The 13,162-nt window shown below is 38.2% G+C and overlaps 1 protein-coding gene across 18 annotated transcripts in view; it reads left to right on the top strand.

Annotated features, from left to right (window-relative positions):
* SCAF11 (SR-related CTD associated factor 11) overlaps positions 1 to 13,162 on the top strand; it is a 64,358-nt gene that overhangs the window by 7,631 nt on the left and 43,565 nt on the right. For 13 of the 18 annotated variants that reach the window (XM_065557655.1, XM_065557650.1, XM_008162488.4 and 10 more), the window contains exons 2-3: positions 7,278 to 7,332; positions 12,096 to 12,176. In XM_065557655.1, coding sequence (XP_065413727.1) covers positions 12,116 to 12,176 — 61 coding nt within the window. In that variant the 5' untranslated portion in view covers positions 7,278 to 7,332; positions 12,096 to 12,115. Of the gene's footprint in view, positions 1 to 7,277; positions 7,333 to 9,475; positions 9,683 to 12,095; positions 12,177 to 13,162 lie in introns of all 18 variants that reach the window. The other 5 variants (XM_065557643.1, XM_065557690.1, XM_065557660.1 and 2 more) reach the window with 2 other exon arrangements.

Here is a 13,162-nt window from a genome sequence, read left to right as displayed (position 1 = left end):
CCTTTTTATTTGTACAGACTGGAGGTTTTGGTTGTTTTGGTCTTCCATGTAGGACTTTTCCCCTAGTCTGGTTGCATGCATGCATACTTTAAAAGAGCTGAAAGTGAAAGTTTGGCCCACAGCTTGGAACATGGACCCACCACAGAGTATGTCTGTATGGTATCCCAATTCATGCTTATTTAGCCCCCTCAGCAAGGAGGTGATGGCAGTGTATTTTGTTTTTGTAACACTACAACCATGTCTCCTATTTTAAAAACCTCCTATGATCCCCCATACACATGCATAGAACTCAGGGCAGAAGAGCATTTTCTCAGTACTATCCACTGGAATATCCAAGAAGTAGAATTGCCCTCAAGTGGCTGCATTTCTCCTTACACTACAGGCAATTGAGTGTTACCTTATCAACTGTATTAATAAACACTGATAGATTGAATATTGACACGGACAACTAATATGCATTTGTTACCTGGAGAACAAGAACACTTAAATTTCAGTCTCTGTGGAGTTTTCTCCAATGCTACTACTATTTTTTGACTAAAAACGCCTTTTAAATGTGATCCTCCCTCAAAAATAATACCCAGGACTGAACCTACTGGCCCAGGAAATGAGACAACTCAATACTGATGCCTATCAATGTTATCCTAGAAAGGAAGACTTCAAATATATTGACATTGGCCTGATAGTCATCAATCTCCACTGTATATTTTATTTATGATGGACCAAGTACTCCCCAGAGCCACCTTCGCCCTGGAAGGACATGGATCCAAAGTACATGTTGTGGAATAAAGTTCTCCTAGTCTCTCCAGAGACTTCGATAGCAATGCAGACAAAAACTGAAGCATCAGAGTCTTGGTATTTGTCTCTCTACACATTGCTCTGCCATCACAGAAGCAGAGAACTTTACCTGAAAGTTTTAATCTACAAAATAAATGTATTTCCTGTGGCACAGTCTTGAATCATCTGCTGAAAAGAGACAGCCTGTGTTAATCAGTCTGGCTTGCATCTAGGACAAATCCACTATCTTTGCCTTTTTCCCAGCCACTGCATAAAAATTTGAAAAGTTTTCAAAGCAGTTTATCAACTTTGGCACAAAACTTCTGCCACTGGGTTTTTCTTTTGCCTGCTTAATTTGTCACTTGTAATCCACAAACGGTGGTGACCCATAAGGATATGTAGTGAAGAAAACATCTAGGAAAAGCTCATGTCAAGTCCTATAAAACCATCAGTAGCAATGGTCTGCTGGAGGATTGATATTCTCTTTCAGGGCAGGGTGGAGTGATTTAAATCACCAAGTGGAAAGCCTTGATGTTAAATCAGTTTCCATTTATACTTCAGTTATTTTCCTCAGATACGTTCTCATATAACCATTAAAATGTTGATTTACAGATAAATAGAGCTTTTACACTAGATTTGGTACATCTTTTTGCTATCTAGAAAGGCACGCTATAAGTGTTAATTTATTTAAGCAATTATATGGCTTAATATTTTCAGATTTTTATTAATTGTACATTATTAGTACATTGGAAAATGGTGAATGGTATTGCTCATTTACTAGATAATTAACTTTTTGCTCATGATCTGTGGCAAACTGCATTAGGATGGGAGCTGGAATTTAATTAAACACACAAACCAGCATATAACATTTATTTTTACTAAACAAACAACCTTAGATGTTTTGGATACCTAATCTAATCTTATCAAAACATGTTTCACTTTTGCAACTTAATGATTTATTAAATAGAGGGTTTAACAGTAATCAGTTAAATAAATTGATTATTTCAGGTTATTTTGCTTTAAAATATAGTCAGCAAACATGTCTTGCTTGAATGGTTCACTTCCAGCTCTGAAATTTATTGTGGTTGGCATGATTGCTGTATGATTATTAGATGTTCCTGTCATAGCAGCATCTTCTTCAGCAGTTAGGCAACTACCCTGGAACTCTGAGTTGAGAATATTGGCAAGAAAATGAAGTGGAGTAGGTACTTGATCCATCCGCTTCTCTACTGTCTGCAATTTAACTTTGTTGGTGGATATTTTTCGTCCGTGTCTCTTGAAGTTCTTTCCAAATTTCAACAGCATCAGAAGTACAGCAGCAATCTTTCTGCAATTTGTTCAAGGCTATGGAAATAGACTTCAGTATATTCAGCATGTTTTCTACATTTCTTTTTAATCTGATGTTGACTACTTTGGCTGTGATAGTGCCAGGTATTTTGTCATCTTAATAAATAGGTCAAAACAGTCAACTATTGAATTCCATCATACGTCTTGCGGAAGAATTAGTTTGGATCCTCCTGCTCTCCTCAGTGAAGCTGAAACAAAATGGCTGTTACAGAAGTATTTTTGCGTGCCAGCAGAACATGCACAAACACCTTCCCTGGAACAGCCAGCAAGGTGATCGGCCTGTAGCTCTTATGTTCACTGCACTGTCCCTTGCTCTTCTAAAGTGAGATCACAATATCGTCCTTCCAGGCGGTTGGCAAGGTTCCAGTTCTCCACACCAGATGAAAGATGGCCAGAGGTGATTCCGCTATAGAGTCAATAGCGCGTTTTAGCAGCTCTTGGGGGATGCCATCAGCACCCGCTGTGCATCTCTTTTCAGTTTACAGGTGGTGCACTTCATAGAATATCAGGGTTGGAAGGGACCTCAGGAGGTCATCTAGTCCAAGCCCCTGCTCAAAGCAGGACCAATTCCCAACTAAATCATCCCAGCCAGGGCTTTGTCAAGCCTGACCTTAAAAACCTCTAAGGAAGGAGATTCCACCACCTCCCTAGATAACCCATTCCAGTGCTTCACCACCCTCCTAGTGAAAAAGTTTTTCCTAATATCCAACCTAAACCTCCCCCACTGCAACTTGAGACCATTACTCCTTGTTCTGTCATCTGGTACCACTGAGAACAGTCTAGATCCATTTCACTTCATCCAATGTTGGTGCATCAGTACAAGTGTCTGGGTCTGGAACTGCTGTGGCTGCCGGGTCGTCCTGCTCTGAGCAGGCAGCAGTTGAAAGGTGGTTCAGGGCACTGTGATAATGTTCCATCCAGCGTGAGAGGATGTCATCATCCGATTTAAGTGGATGGCTTTGGATGTTCAGGATGCCGTTTGTAGCGACTATCTCCTGACCACTGAGGTTGCAGATCACGCAAGAATGCTGGCTTTAAGTTGCTCCTAGCTAAGCCAATTTCAACATCATCTGCCACTTGGTTATAATGCCTCGTGAATGAAGGGGGTGCTAACCAAAAAATTGTCTGGTTTGGTTGCACAGCTCAGCTCTAACACACTGTTAAGTTTGTGCAGGCCACATTCTTTTATACATTTTTTTTAATAGTTTTTTTTCCATCTGGCTTTCTTCTACAGATTTCTATTATCCCCATCACAATGCTATCTAGTCACTAACCGGCTCCTGTTAATAAGTGAGCAGCTAAACACTGAAGTATACTTCTGGGTTGACTACCTACAGTTCCCCATTCAGCAATTTATGCAAAAGTCCAATGAAGTATTCTTTAGATTTGAATGGAACAAATCAGTATGCTCTTTTATTAATAACAAGTGAAAGTGTCATTCATGATACGTGCATTCTGTCCATTTGTGGTTATAGGATGGGAGTGTGTTTAGTTTAGCCTTCTATCAAGCTGAAATCCTGTATGTTGAATGGTGATTGTTCTGGACTTTTCCTAAGATATGAATAAACTTTGTTAAGCAGATGAGCTAGGTCATGGATACTGAAAGAATTACTGTTAAGTAATCATCATTTGCCAGATATATACTGGAACCTCCTTGAATTAATATTCTTGTAAATATTCATTATAAGTACCTAATGATTCACCAGTGAGATCCTTTATAAGTTAATTTTGTCTTATTTCAAATGTGTTGCTACATAAAACAGTAGCTTCTTAAATTATTTTAGAAAGTCAAATAAGGCATTTTACATGCCAAAGCTAGAGTTCGGGGCTCTTGGAATACATCTATAGCTTCCCACCTCTGTACTTCAAATTTAGTAAAAATTTATATGTTGTTTTATACCATTCACAATTAAAACTTTCTTTCTTAAAAACAAACAAACACAAAAACCAACAACTCAGACATATCCTGGGCCCTTATTGAGGGCTAAGTACGTAGCCAGTTTTGCAGCCGTAAAATTCAACTGTTTTTGAATTATCACAGTGCAAGGTGAATGACAAGTTGGCACAATTAAAAATGGCTCTTCACATTCTAATATTCAAGCAACAGAAGACATTTCCAAAGCATCTTTTGGGCTGATTGAGTTACCTAAATGTTGAGTTACCAATTAATTGTTTGGATGCATCCTAACTGCATGTTCTGGGGAGGCAGTTTGTGCTCCCTCCCTTTTTTAACATTTAAATAGATATCAAGAGATATTCAGAGTTGCCACAGTTGATTTTGATGATGGAAGGGATATTAAACCTTGTGCTTCAGGGTTTAAGCCAATCTCTAACTATGAGACCTATATTATCCCATATCTGCCTACTGCAGGGTTCTTACATGTTCCTCTGAAGCGTATGGTTCTGGCCACCGTTGGAGCCAGGATACTGGCTTGGATGGACTTTGGATCTGATCCAGTCTGGCAATTCCTGTGTTCCTAAATTCTTAGTGTTGGCATCGTCCTGGTCCATCATTTGTTTTGCACATACTATGGTTAGCTGCCCCCCCCCCCCCTTTTTTTTTTTGAGACAGCCCACAAACTACTTAAGAATGGGAATCCGACACAGATTATCTTTTTAGGAAAGGGGTCTTTTACCTCTTAATTTATCTGAAAATAATCTTTTGCAAGATTCTCACTAGCCTGCCCTACTTCTGCTGTTTGGAAGGAAATCTCTTGGAATATTGCTTTTATCGCTGTAGCTGGCTGGTTGTTGTCCTAGTCTGAACACATCTTTATAGAAGTATGCTTATTTAGGTGAATATTTATATAGGTGAATAGTTACAAATTTGCCTATTCTAGAGACTCTAGCGAAACTGTATAATTTTATCTTGAAAAGTGACTGAGCAGCTAAATGAATTCCATGTTTGTGTCAATGATTTCCATATCACTTTTTGTCAGCCTACCAGTAAAAAGATAGCTTTCCCATTTGACAACTTTGAAACCTAAACATGGAATCTGAAAATCTGCAGTTTTTGCTGATATCAGTAATAACAACTCAGGCCAAATTCACCATCATTACATATGTGTAACTCAATGTGGTCTGCTTGGTAGCACAAGTGTAATAGCAGAACTCAGCCCTATATTTTGAATGTGGTAGATTCTATTTGATTCAGGAACCAGAATAAACCTAGATGGTTTTTAGTGTGTTGACTCTGTCCAGTTTAATAATAATAGTAGTAGTAGTGTGTGTGATTTTTAGTTAAGCAAGCAGATATGACTATAAGCACACATTAGGAGCAGAACTGTCAAGGAAGATGGTTCAGTTTTTATAGTCCTTTTTTGTAGCAGAAGCACAAAAGATTTATAAAAACAAAACTGAACTAGTGGAAAAATATGGTGTCAACATAGGCATTGTCAGTACTCTATAAAGATGTTTTACTTAAACCAGTGCAAAACCTCTTCTTGCTTTGGTTTAAGAGTGGCTTATTTCAATTTATACTAAACCAAATTTAGCCTGTTTTAAACTGATACTAGATTGTTCAGACCCTTTTGCACCTGTTTAACTAAATTGGTTTAAAATCACACCTTAAGTTAAACTGATGCAATCCTGTATGTAGGAAAGCCCTTAGAGCAAGTTGGAGCATCCGGGGGAGAAGTTCTCTTCAGTCATCTCCCACTTCATATAAATGAACTACATGGTTAAAGATTTCATTAGTTTATCGTTGGTCACACCTGGTTATACTCATCAAAAACAGATACAATTTTTTGGGTGTAGATGTGCGAGTCTTGACTGCATCCAAAGCACCTCCAGTTTTTTTCTTTATTTTATCTGATTTATTTCTATACCACTGCAACTTTATGGTAATGATTTTAATAGTTTAGGATATTCAAATATGTAACTCCTTAACAACTCAAACTCTGATCCCTTCTGCCTGTTCAGTAATTGTATTGTATTGTATTGTGCTGTGTAGTGTTTAATGCCTTAATAGATTTGTAATGTAACTAACTTATGGATGTTCTAATTTGTCCTAACTCCCTTATTTAAACCATAACACATTTACATAGTTTTACCATTTAGCTATTTCAAAAATAGATATAAATGACCACGCTAGTGAATATTTTTAGATGTATAAGATCATGCTTAGAAATACAGTAACCACAATTGCATTTTATTTCTTAGGGAATATATATATGTGGCTTGGTGTTGATATATTTGGATGTATGTATCTTTGGGGCTTTATTCCTCATGATAAAAGTGAAGCATCTGGAACTGTACCTGGGTACCTTATTTTCAAAAAGAATTCGACACATGTCAAATAAATTTTGTCTTGCATTAAGACAGAGACTGGAATTTTCTTTTGAAATCCAGCCTAAATCTCTAAATTTGAAATTTATGAGCTATTTTAGCTTTAAAATAGCTGTTTATATTTAATTGGTGGAAAACATTCTTGCTCAGTTATCTGAAAAATTAACTTCATCAAACTGTGCCCACAATTCATTTCTAGACTGAGATTAAACAAGAAATTACATGCCAAAAGGTAACTTCTACAGAAAGTTTATAAGCACCTGAAAAAGCATCTTCTCAATTATAATGTTGCTACTATTCTTAACGTATTTTGTACGTTTATCTTGTAAAGGAAATGTAAATTTTTAGCATGGATTTCTCTTGGTTTTGGAATACTTACGTGATGTCATCTTTGCTGCTACTCTTTGCAAACACTCATTTCGTTTTTGAATATTCCATGACAACACCTGGATGACTGTAGCTGCATATACATTGTGCAGTGCAAGGCAGTCAACAAAATTTGCTATAATTAAAACTCAAATAGAAAATTTCTCAGAAATGTGTCTTAACCTTACTGGACATTCACAATTTGCATGCAAAATCAGAAAAGTTTAAGAAACTGAGGAAACTGGACAGATGAATATTGTTCTCCATTTTGAATGCAAATTTTCTCCAATAAGAACTTAAACTGATGTGGTATACAACTGCAATAAAGTGTGCTCTGAGAAGTGCTACTAAAATATTCTTAAGGTTTACATTCTCAAAGTTTGTTTACTTGGAAGATATTTGGTTTTGGGGAAGAGAAGTACTTCATCTTCTAACAGTCCTTTCATCTCCCTACCTTCCTCCAAAAATCTTAATTTGCTCTTAAAATTCTTTGTTTTCCACAGTTTATCAAAACTCAGTTGTTGAACACATTCCAGACTCCTTGGATGCTAACATAACGTAAGTGCCCTTAAAAATCTTTAACTGTGTTACTACTCTGTTCCTTGTAGTACCCTTTTAAAACTAGGTGGGAAAAATAGCCTTTCAAAGTTCCTTCATGAAATAACTTTTTATTCTTCTTTTCAGTGAAATAAAAGCAAACAGCGCTTGTGTTGGTTTTGTTGTTGAAAATGTTGGTCAGTTTGTGACTGGGAATAAGATTAGAAATGAATCAACCTTGTTGGAATCAGCTGTAATCTTGTGGCTTCTCTCCATCAAAATGTTCAGTTTCTTTAGAATAACACTCAGTACTTTTTTTTTTTTCCTGCTAGGAAATCTCCAAAACAAGTACTGTTTAAAAATAAATAAATTAAAAAAAAAAACAAACTTAAACCCAACAAATCTACTACATAAGTTATGTCCATCTCTCCAGTTCCATGATGTCCATGCCTTCTTCTTTATATTAGGCAATGTATTGACATTGACAAGATTTCTGCTCAAAACACTTCAGAATACTTGTTCATAAGAACAGATCAGACCGACAAAGCACCGGTAAAAAATGCATGCTTTCAATCACAGTAAACCATGAATTTATGGGTCGGCTGCCAAAATTGAGGACCCTAGAGATTAAAACTACTGCAACTCATCTTTGGAGGCTTGAAAGTTGACAGGTGGGTTTGCCTGTCAGCCTAAACTTGGCTGCTTCTCTGGAGTTTATGCTATTACCACTTTTAAGTACCACTTTTGTCATTAAAGATCTCAAGACACTTTTTGAGAGATGGGGCATTAACCCTGGTGCTGTTGCTTGAATTGCCATTCTGGTAACTACTCTATGCCTATATCAAACTCCCCTTGCAGATGATTACAGTATTTTGCACTTCCTGTCCTATACATGTATCCATCTGCTGTACAGTGATCATAGAAATCATAGGACTGGAAGGGACTTGGAGAGGTCATCTAGTCCAATCCCCTGCACTCATGGCAGGACTAAGTATTATCTAGACCATCCCTGACAGGTGTTTGTCTAACTTGCTCTTAAAAATCTCCAATGATGGAGATGCCACAACCCCCCTAGGCAATTTATTCCAGTGCTTAACCACCCTGACAGCTAGGAAGTTTTTCTCAATGTCCAACCTAAAATGCCCTTGTGGCAATTTAAACCCATTGCTGCTTCTCCTATCCTCAGAGGTTAAGTAGAACAATTTTTCTTCCTCCTCCTTGTAACAACCTTTTATGTACTTGAAAATAGTGGAGGGCATGGATCAATATTCACGTTACTATCTGTCAGTACCCGGCCCGAGCCGGGGAAGATAGGATCCAACCAGCTGACCAAATTCAGTGATGAATCCTAGTCACACGCCACCCATGGCACGTTGCACATATTCTAAGAAGATATCCTCTCACAGTCTTCTACAAACTAAACAAACATCTTTCCTGAAATGTGGCACCCAGAACTGGACACAATAATCCAGTTGAGGCCTAATCAGCGTGGAGTAGAGCGGAAGAATTACTTCTCGTGTCTTACTTACAGCACTCCTGCAAATACATCCCAGAATGATGTTTGCTTATTTTGCAATAGTGTCACACAGCTCATTCCATATTTAGCTTGTGATCCACTATGACCCCCATATCCCTTTCTGCAGCACTCCTTCCTAGGCAATCATTTACATACAAGGGGATGAAAATTTAGCACCATATGAGAGCGGTGTGAACAGCTGGCTAGGTACAGTTGCTGTGGGAACCATATAACTTTGAATTTCATGGTTATTGTGCATTTAAAGGAGAGCTTCAGAGGTGTTGATTATACTAGTACATTTCAAAAAAGGAAAAGTACAATGTTTAAAAATATAACAAGTGTTCTATTTTAACACAACTACTTGAAGTCCTGAAAAATCTAAATTGCAGATGTCTGGTTTCATTTCCAGAGTGAGCAACACCAGATACCTTAACAAAAGGAATTAAATTAGGGGTTTAGAATAGAAAGGCTGTTTCAAACCTTTGGTTTGAAACATTATGCATTCTAGTAGAGTAAACAGTCTAGATTTATCTGGAGCTAAAGGAAATGGTAACTATTATAAATCTTGATTTTAAAAACACATTAATGACATTTCTCCTTTGTATTTAGACACACCTGTTCTCACACATGATCTTTCTGTCCTGACAGCAAATGGAAAGCAGCAAAGGTGTTAATCACTGTTGATGCTAGATCCAGAAAGCCTCTCTCAGCACTCTCCCTGTGTGCTCTTCTGAGAGCCAGAGAACCAGAAGATACTCCCACAATAGCTTTACTATTTTGAAATCTACTCTAAGCACACTCTGGACATTCAGTGACTTAGGGCTTGTCTACATGGGGAAGTTGCTCTGGAATAAGGTAGGGTGTGAATTTAAAGCACAGTAGCTATTCCAGAATAGGTCACTGTATGGAAATTCTTACACTGGAATAAGTGTGTCCACATAGAGAGAGATTCCAGACTAGCTGTTCTGGAATAGTTTATTCCACAGTAGCTATTCCAGTCAGTTTCCCTGTAGGCACGCCCTTAGTGGCCTGAAGTAGCCAATTAAATGGCACTACACAAGACCACTTGCAGCATGCTGCTCACCTTCCCGTCCTCACCACAAGATTGGTAAAACAGCATGTGGGAGTAGCCGGGAAGCAGGGGGAGTCTCAACAAAGAGCTACTAGCTGTGTTGAAGGGGACTGCTGCAAATGGGAATCCAAGCGCACATAAACATCAAATCTTAGTACACCGCTACCTCAATATAACACCACCTAATATAACACGAATTTGGATATAACGCGGTAAAGGGGGGGCAGGGCTGTGCACTCCGGTGGATCAAAGCAAGTTCAATATAACTCGGTTTCACCTATAACGCGGTAAGATTTTTTTTTGGCTCCCGAGGACAGCGTTCTATCGAGTTAGAGGTGTAATAAGCAGCACGGATAGTGGTGAGTTCAGAGAAGGGAAGGTTACCATGTTACAGCAAGTGGCCTTAGAGCAGCTGCAGCTGCTTGGAAAGTGAGCTATGGCTTATAAAGGTTGTATGTATGCTGCAGTTAGACACCTGTGGCAGGGCTGTTTAATTACAGTGTACACTTCTGAGCTTGGGCTGCAGCCTTGGCTCTAGGACCCTGCAAGGTTGGAGGGCCCTAGAGCTCAGGATGCAGCTTAAGTCTGGAAGTGTACACTGCAGTTAAACAGCCCTGAAGCTGAGCTTCATGAATACAAGTCAGCTGGCACATGCCAGCCGTGGGTTTTTAATTGAAGTGTAGACATACCCTCAGTCTATGGACAGAGTAAGTCACCTCCTCTCCCACACTCATTCCCTCTTATAGCCTCTATCCACCTCAGCTGCAGGAGCGTTCTTCCTCTGTGGTACCAGAATTAGTCTGTTGTATCTACGTGCTTTCCAGGCAAGCAGGCTTCATACCTAGATACATCAGTAAATCTGTCTCTTAACTGGCCCTGGTAACAAGCACATGGGACATGAATTGAATACATTCCTGGGTATTGTAAACATATTTTAAACTATAAAATGTCTGCAACTTTTGCCTTTCTCCTGGAAACTTGGACGTTTACTGGGGTTTTACCCTCCTCTTCCTCTAAGACTTAGGAATCTAAGATGCAGCAAGAGGAAAGGGTGATTCTGCTACACAATTCTTAGTGACTCGCAGCAAGTACTACTTTTCCAAGGCATCACCTTGTGACCTAAACAAAGAGACCCTTCACAGAGAGAAAGATCGAGAGGAAGAGACACCTATTTTCCATCCTCAGCTAAGAAGACCTGGGATAGGTCTAGCTCTTGATTTGGTGGACAGGCCGTCCTTCAAACCTGTTTGTTTCTTACGTGGTATCACATCAGTGCAGTCTGAGTGAATGGGATGTAGGTCCCAGGGACCTTTCTAGGCCTTCCTTTTTTCAGTTGATACCTTACTCTCTGGGTAATTGTGTCAACTGTGTCCTCTGTGCTGGTGACTCTTCAATCTATACCTGCACTTGTGACCTGTCTCAAATCTCATATTTCAGCCTGCCTCATTCACATTTCTTTCTGGATGTCAAGACAACACTTTCGACTCAGCATAGCTAAAACATCTTCCTCCTAAGCCCTCTTAATTCTCACTGTAGTCATACTACTATGTCTATTCTTCAGGCTTGGAGCATCATCTTCATCTCTTCTCGCTTCTCCATATACATCTAAGTGATTTCCAAATCCTGCTGTTCCCTCCCTCCCCCACCCCACACCCAACTGCTGAGGTGGGAATGGCAGAGCATAGTTGCTACAGTTTTGCGAGAGATGGAGAAGCCTACTTATGAGAACTAAGGGGGCCAACTTATCAAGGAAACTTTCAAGGAAGAACACATTTTTCTTAATAAAAAATAATACTTTTGCTTTTAGAATCTTACAAAAGTTTGGGGGATATTTTATTAAAAATTGTTTTGTAGTTCACCTATACAATATCAGGTGTAAAGTTGTATTAATACTAGTTTTGATATTAAAAAAAGATATTCTTTATTAGGCTTTACAGTGGCTAAACTATTTCTGTAGCCACCTACTTGAGCTGGTCCAGTGAGACATTGGGATCAAAACAGGCTACAAAAATGTGCATATTAAATGGTCCATATTCTGCTTCTCTCTCTGGCAGATACCTCTGCTCTCCAATTTATATAATAAAACAGTGGCGAGCACTGGAAATTCTTTTGGAAAGTTGATAGTGGTTAATTTCTTTAATTGGAATGTAAAACATATATTAAGCGAAACTAAATTGTTACTTCAATATTTTTCAGGTTGTATTTCCCAAGTAGAGATGAAGAACAAAAAAAAATGTATTCCAAATATTGAGGATCAAAAACATGAAGACATGGAAGGTAACTTATGCATGTGTATATATATGTAACTTTTGTGAGTGGTGTCCTATAATAAAGTGACAGTGTTTGGAATTAAAATTTTAGGGAAAACATGAAAACGTTTTATTTCCAGTAGTCAGGTTCAAGCAATGTGCTTAGATTTTGTATTTGATCTTTCTCTGATTTAGTAGATTGTAGGTTGTAGAATTTAATCTGTAAATTTACACTGGTTAGCAAAATTTGGTTGTTGTTTTTTCTTCTACCTGGGAAGGTCCCTGAATCCTTTACAGCAACATGTTCAACCTGATCACAGTTCTAGAAACAGACCTCTCAGTCAGTTGCAGGCAGGTTAGTAGTGTTTGCAACTTAACCCAGCCAGCCCTGGGTTAGTAGTGTTTGCAACTTAATAGCAATGTAGTTTTAGTAAATTTGAGTAACATCTCTTCATTTGTGTTTGAGTTATGGGTGAGTGGGAGAACATGAAAACACTGTTTTGAGTGAAGGAATTAATATATTGTGTGAAAACTTTAAAGTTGACGTGTCATGAAACTAGTCCTTTCTGACTATCATGAACTATGGGTTGAATTCAGTTTGGTTTGATTTGAAAATAAGTTTTGATTTAACAAAATTAAGAACGTTGCTGCATTTAGCATGCACAGTAGATATTTTAATAGGTCAGGAGGAAGTCATGTAAAAAAATAATTTTAATTCGAATGAAAGTACAAAAAAGCTAAAGTTAAGGATAGATGTTTTTGTTGATTTACCAGGTATTAGAACGGAGACATGCTTAACTCATCCCATTATGCCCAGACACCACAAGCATATGAGTGGGGGCTTAGACAGAAGGGAACTATTTTTACATTGTGCATTGATTCCAAATAAAATAGGGCTAGATTAGTTCAATAATTTAGCTTATCATCCCTCTGTTTATATTTTTTTTAAAACAAATGTAGAGCTAACTTCCATTCCTTTGAATGGAGAATACTGGTAAGGATTATGTGGTTGCC

Source organism: Chrysemys picta, chromosome 1 (assembly GCF_011386835.1).
Source record: "Chrysemys picta bellii isolate R12L10 chromosome 1, ASM1138683v2, whole genome shotgun sequence".
Lineage (NCBI taxonomy): Eukaryota > Metazoa > Chordata > Testudines > Emydidae > Chrysemys > Chrysemys picta.
The sequence above is the reverse complement of the archived record's forward strand: the minus strand, read 5'-3'. Positions and strand labels throughout refer to the sequence as shown.